This window comes from Ananas comosus, linkage group 10 (assembly GCF_001540865.1).
Source record: "Ananas comosus cultivar F153 linkage group 10, ASM154086v1, whole genome shotgun sequence".
Lineage (NCBI taxonomy): Eukaryota > Viridiplantae > Streptophyta > Magnoliopsida > Poales > Bromeliaceae > Ananas > Ananas comosus.
This window is the reverse complement of record NC_033630.1, coordinates 1,075,700-1,082,642: the sequence shown is the minus strand read 5'-3', so window position 1 is coordinate 1,082,642 and position 6,943 is coordinate 1,075,700. Positions and strand designations below refer to the sequence as shown.

The 6,943-nt window shown below is 29.2% G+C and overlaps 1 protein-coding gene across 1 annotated transcript; it reads left to right on the top strand.

Annotated features, from left to right (window-relative positions):
* LOC109716830 lies at nucleotides 3,895-6,529 on the top strand. Its single transcript, XM_020242424.1, has 2 exons — nucleotides 3,895-4,053; nucleotides 6,015-6,529. Exon 2 carries the CDS (start codon nucleotides 6,061-6,063, stop codon nucleotides 6,454-6,456), a length of 396 nt encoding a protein of 131 aa, XP_020098013.1. The 5' UTR covers nucleotides 3,895-4,053; nucleotides 6,015-6,060; the 3' UTR covers nucleotides 6,457-6,529.

Genomic DNA, 6,943 nt, shown 5'->3' with positions numbered 1-6,943 from the left:
AAAAATTAAATTTAATTCACGATTTAAACTTAAATTTTAATTTTAATGTAAAATACATTAATATATTTGATATTAAAAATAAAAAATTTAATTTAATTCATAATTGAAACTTAAATTTAAATTTTAATGTAAAATAGATAGATTGGATTACTATTTTTTAACAGATTGTTTATAACTGTTCATTTTTATTTTAAATATTTTTAACCAATTGATCATAATTTTTTACAAATTCATCATAAATTTGTACATCGTATTAATTCAAACATATGATTTACAAATTTATCAAATAATCTATCTTTTAAATTATTTTCTTTGTAATACGTTGATAGTCCCAAGATTTAAATTTTAAAATTAATTTTATATTTTGAGTTGAAATATAGATTTACAGGAGATATTATGCCAAGAATTTGGATAAGCATAATTTTTTTGTCTATTTTAGAGATAAAAAAAATTAAACAAATTTCGAATTAAAATATAGATTTACAGTAGATATTTTTCGGTTGGATAAATATATATATTTTTTCTATTTTAGAGATAAAGAGAAATTCAAAGTTTATTTTATTACGTTATTTATTTTATGTAAGCAAAAGATGAATCAAATTTTTTCTCTTGTCGGGGTCTATCGACAAACCAAAATTTAAAATACATAATTTTATATATAGTATAGATATAGTATAGATAGTGTAGATATTATATTATAGATAGAGATAAAAAAATTAAATAAATGTTGAATTAAAATATAGATTCACAATAGATATTCGCAATAATTTGAATAAGTATAAAGATTCACAGTAGATATTCTCCGGTTGGCCGGTTGGCAAAAATTTGGATAAACATAAATTTTTTTCTGTTGTAGAAATAAATAGAAATTAAAAGTTTGTTTAATTCTGTTATTTTTTTACGTAAGAGGAATCAATTTTTTTTCAATTCCCGCAAAAAAATAGGTCTGTCGACAGACCCAAATTTAAAATACGTGTTTATATATATATATATATATATATATATATGATTGAGGCTACTATGCTATCGGAAGCACAGACCATTCCGTGCTTCCAGCTCGTTTTCGATGTTGCGACTTTCGAATCGTCGATCGGCTCCGTTAAACTTGATCTAGAGTATTTGGAGTACCTAGAAAATAAATTTTATTATTTTTCGATATCATTTGCCTAGTGATCGAATGGGCTCAAAATCAACAAATTTCAATGGCCGTAGTGAGCCGTTTGCAAGTTTAACAGTGTAGAAATATCCAAATCACGTGAAATTTTAATAGAAAATTCTGTATACTATATAAAACAAGATCAATATCTTTGATTTAAAATTTTAATGTCATATTACTATATTTTATAAGATTTTTATTTTCAGCCGTTGATTTTGAGCCCCTTCGTTCACTAGGGAAATGATATCGTAAAATCATAAATTTATTTTGTAGATACTTCAAATACTCTAGATCAAGTTTAACGGAGCCGATCGACGATTCGAAAGTTACAACATCGAAAACGAGCTGGAAGCACGGAAGGCTCCATGCTTCCTATAGCATTGTAGCCTCACTCTATATATATAATATTTTAAAATTTACGTGCGAGAATGGTATTAGGTTTAGTTTGGTATTAAGGTGGATCTAACACTATTAGATAAAATAGAGTTGAAAAATAGCGGGATATGCTTTTGCATTCTTCAATGGTATCACAGAAAATGTATCGTAACCAAAGTTTAGTTTGGAATTGTTGAGAGATTGCTGGTGAGAAAGTATATTGAAAAAATATCATATTTGTTTAAAATATTATATTTATTTTCGTACGCAATATTGCGTTCCGCATATCGCGTGAGCGGTTCCACCGGAGAACGTAAAAACATATCCTGTATGTTCTTTTTCTAACTTTATTTTATCTAATAACATTAGATAAATCTCAATACCAAATTAAGTCTAATCATAATTTTCGCATATTACGTACGAAAATAAAAAAAAATATTAATCTTCTCGTACTCCTAAACGAAGCTTCGGCGAAATTACCGGAAGTGTCTTTATTAGTCGTGGCGTCTGAGTCATTGTCGGTTGTTGGAAAATCGAGGCTTCTTTTGACTTTATTGGGCGTGGCGTGGCCCAAAGATAACTAAAGGTATTAAAAACATATTATTTTTAGGCCCTACATTACCAAATAAATTTAAATAATAAATTAATAAAATTTTTAAAAAAAATAAAAATAAAATAAAAAAGCAACATATAAATTTATAATATAATAAAAATGCTACATGTAGACCTATGGTATAATTATAAACCTTACTTTCCGGCTATTCAGGAATTGAGATAATATTTTCCAATTTTTACTGCTAACAAAATAGAAGTAATATAATAATTAAATTTGATGAAAATTTTTAAGTAAACTATTTATGAAATTTTAATAAAAAAATTAATGGTCAAAAGATCTTAAAAAAAATTAAAAGGTAAATTTCAAAATAGATTTTATTTTTTGGCCCGTGACACCTGACACACGCACAGAGACTCAGAACCTCAAAGTTTTTTAGAATTTAGGGCTCAAAATCTCAAATTTTTTAATTCAAGCGGGCATTAGCTGGCTCGAAGTCACTGCACTGATAAACAAATTTTTTTTTTTATTTTTTTAGAGAGATAGATAGTACACTATTCATTTCGTTTATTTTATTTAAAAATAAATTTAATTAAAAATATAAATCAACTAGAATTTGAAGTTGAAAACTCGGGTACCCACCATCAATTTCTTTGCCACTTACTTTAGGCTTCGTTTGGCTCGGATATAAGTAAGAACTAGTTATACCAGGGATAAGAACTAGTTATACCCGGAATAGGTACAAGTATAAATTTTCATAAGAATAAGAGTATTTTTTTATTTGGATGAAAATGTAAGTATAAGCTGGAATTAGAAAAATTATGTTTGAATAAAAATGTAAGTATAAGATAGAATAGTTGGTAGTTATAAATAGAAAATAATGATATTACTCCTATAATTAAAATTTAATAAAAAAATTTAACTAAAAATATAAATCACTAGAATTTGAAGTTGAAAACTCGGGTACCCACCATCAATTCTTTGCCACTTACTTTAGGCTTTGTTTGGTTGGGTATAGTAAGAACTAGTTATATCGGGGATAGGTACAAGTATGGATTTTCATAGGAATAAGAGTGTTTTTGTTTTGGATGAAATATAAGTATAAGCTGCAATTAAAAAAATTATGTTTAAATAAAATGTAAGTATATGATAGAATAGTTGGTAGTCATAAATAGAAATAATGATATTACTCCTATAATTAAATTAAAAATTTTAAAAATTATATTTTAAATTAAAAATTTTAACTTTTAAATTTTAAATTTTTAAAATTTAAAATTAAATTTTAATTTTAAATATCAAATTTTAAATTTAAATTCAAAATTAAATTTGAAAGAAATAAAATATCAAATTTAAAATTTAAAAAATATTAAATTTTAAATTTAAATTTTAAAATTTATAATTTTAAAATTATAAATTTTTAAAAATTAAATTTAAATTTAAAATAAATTTAAATGTTTGGGTACAAGAGGGTACAAGAGGGGGGTACAAGAGGGGCCCTCTTGTATTCAATTCAAACACTAGCTTAGAGACCGTCGGTTACTAATAAAAAAATGTTAACCCACTGAACCGATCGTCCCTAGTATAAATGGCAAAAGGCTCAGTGGTTGATACACGAAATTTCAAGTTAAAATATTTTTTAAAAAATAAGTGAGGCGAATAGCATGCTAAATTTCTGTTAACCCACCGAACCCGTTTATAGGTGCGGTGCAGCTTTGCCATGTGGCGCCCATCTGTTGCGCGGTGGGGCGACGCCGTCCTTTTTTTTTATTTAAAAATAAATTTACCAACTATCAAGTACTTTGTCACTTGTTTTTTTTTCTTTTTTTTTCTTCTTGCTCATCAATCATATAAGATAAGATCGCTTGTTTAACCATGACCATCAATAAACGAAGCATTGATATGAGGAGCGGAGAGGAAGAGGACGCGAGAGTCTCAGAATTTGTGCGCTCGACATGATTACTTGAGCTCTGTGAGTTCGGCAACTTAATTAATCGCCATCTCCCGCGGGATCGGCCCCCTTAATTGTCTTAATTTCTTCTTTTCCTCGTGATTTTTTGTTTTTTGTTTTTTTGTTTTTTGTTTCCTTTTGTTTTTTCATACATAGAGCTAAAGTAGAGCGCCGTTGAACACTCATGGATCGTATGCGCTAATTGAATATTTCTAAGCTTCGATCGACTTGACTCTACATATCTAGACGTTAAATTTATTGTTGAATCTTTTTCGTTAGATTTACTCAATTTATTTGATTAATCTAACTCAGCTTATTAGTCTTTAAAGCCTATTATTTTTAGCTAATAAATGGCCAATAATTGTTCTCAATGTCTACCCCGTTATTACAGTATGTACACACAGTTGAGCGGATATGAAAAGGTTTGTTTCTACCTAAAATTTGATGATAGGATATTTAAATTAACAACAAAATTAAATAAAATTATTTAATATTTTTATAAAATTAAAATTTATAATTGTTTTTATGTTATTTGGTTAGAGGTCCATTAAAAAAAAATAAAAAAAATAAAAAAAAAAATAAAATTGAAAAGATGAGCAGGGCTTGGACTTTTGTGATCATGAGTGTACGTTCATGCCATATTTTTGCCCCAAACTTTAATACCACGGGCGAATCTTTTATCTTACGAGGAAGAGTATGATTTGATTGGATGCCTATATATTGAAATGGTTTTCTATGCGAACACAAAGTGTTATTTTATAAGTACGATATATTGTCTTAACTAATAATTATAATTTCAAGGAATCTTAATTATCATGTGTTACCAGTAAATTTTTATTTATAAGTACAGCATAGTTTTTATAATAAATGTAAATTATTATTGAATAATTTGTTCTGAAGTTAGAACTCATCTTTGCATGCATGTAATTAATGACATCCAATCTGCTGCTTTCTTTTTTTTTGCAAAAGAAATATATGCTGCTTTTTTTAAAAGTTTCTATTTAATGATGCATGTTTTTTATAAGTTTCTATTTAATGGAGCATGCATGTTTAGAGATTAATTATGCGTCATTAGTCTCGATAAGTTTTTTTCTATTTGGAATAAGACGGTACACTACCTGTTTCATTTATTGATTAAAGTAAACTTAGCTATAAATTTGAAAATAAGGGAAAAGAAGAAATAGAACATAAGAGAAAAAAATAAGTAAAAGGGAAAAAAAATTCTAGCAAACAAAAGAAGCACCACTTACGAACAGCAAATTTGTCCATTGTCCCACAAAATTCTTGATCCTTGAGATGACCGCCACGGAGTTTGAATTACATTTCCTAAAATTTAGATTTTTTTTTTCCAACTAAATTATCCAACTGATTGCTACGAGAGTACTCTTAAGTTCTTTTTTTATTATTATTTTAGAGAGAAAGGTAGCATGCTACCACCGCTTCATTTATTTTTTTAAAAAATAAACTAAGTTGAAAATACGAATCAATTAGAATTCGATCTTAGAACCTCGGATACAACAATAAAGCCTTTTGCCACTTGTGCTAACGACGGTCGGTGCAAGAGTACTCAAGTTATGTTGTGAGATATCTAAAAGTCTATATTGGGCCGAAATCAAAATGTTATGTTTTTTTTTTTTTTTTAAAAAGAGATAGACAGCATGCTATCTGTTTCGTCTATTTCATTTTGAAATAAATTTAACTGAAAATGCAAATCAAATAGAATTCGAACTNTAAGAGATAGACAGAATGTTATCCGTTTCGTTTATTTTATTTTGAAATAAATTTAGTTGAAAATATAAATCAAATAGAATTTGAACTTGAAATCTTGGATACCAATCATTAAGCCTTTTGCCAATTGCGCTAGGGACGGTCGATAATCAAAATGTAATATTCATAGCCGAATATTAGTATTTTTTTACAAAGAGTTGTGAGTATTGATTAATTAATCTTTCGGTCTCAACCAACAATATTTTTATTTTTAGTCTGGAGTATGCAAAGCGCGGGTTCATCGCTAGTCTGATAAATCATATGGACCCTGATGGTTATTTCTGGTTCACCCTCCTCGGCTTTATCTTCTTGACGTATAACTCGATCACCGCCGTGTATCATTCCAACGGAGACCGCGGAATGGCGGTCTTCGTTGTGGTCTCTTATTTGGATCTTCTGCTTCTCTTCTGGTGCTTGCGGCAGTTCGAAAGAGCTGCTCCGAACTCTCCTCAAAGGGAGCGGCTGAAGTCCGCGGTGTGGCTCCTCGCCACGCTGCTCACGGCCATGTTCTCGAACAGAGTGGCGGGGTTGATGCCGTGGCCGGTCGCGGTGCTAGTGTGGTTGATGGCGGCCGCGACCATCCTCGGGGGCTTCTATGGTTTCTTCCTTTATAGGGATGACGACCCGAAGGCCGAGCTCGCGAACAACGACGGATGAATACGTACGTAGAGCATGTAAGGGTAAAATGCATGGATATTTCATGCTCTTCCAATATAGCTCTCTCTCTCTCTCTCTCTCTCTCTCTATATATATATATATATATATATATAGAGCAGGGCTGCTGTTCTCTCATGAGCACGGAGGCCTCCATGCTCCTGAGCCATTTTCGATGATGAAATTTTCGAATCGACGATCGGCTCCGTTAGACTTGATCTAGCGCATTTGAAGTTTCTAGAAAATAATTTTTGCGATTTTCTGATATCATTTATCTAGTGATCGAAAGGATTCAAAATTTATAATTTTTAATGGTTGATATCTGTCGTTTTCAAGTTTAACGGTATAGAAGTATTCAAATCAGATGAAATTTTGATACAAAATTCTTTATACTATCTACAACAAGATCAATATTTCTGATCGAAAATTTTAGTGCTATATCACAACTTTTTATAGAATTTTTATTTTCAGCCGTTAAAAATTAATGATT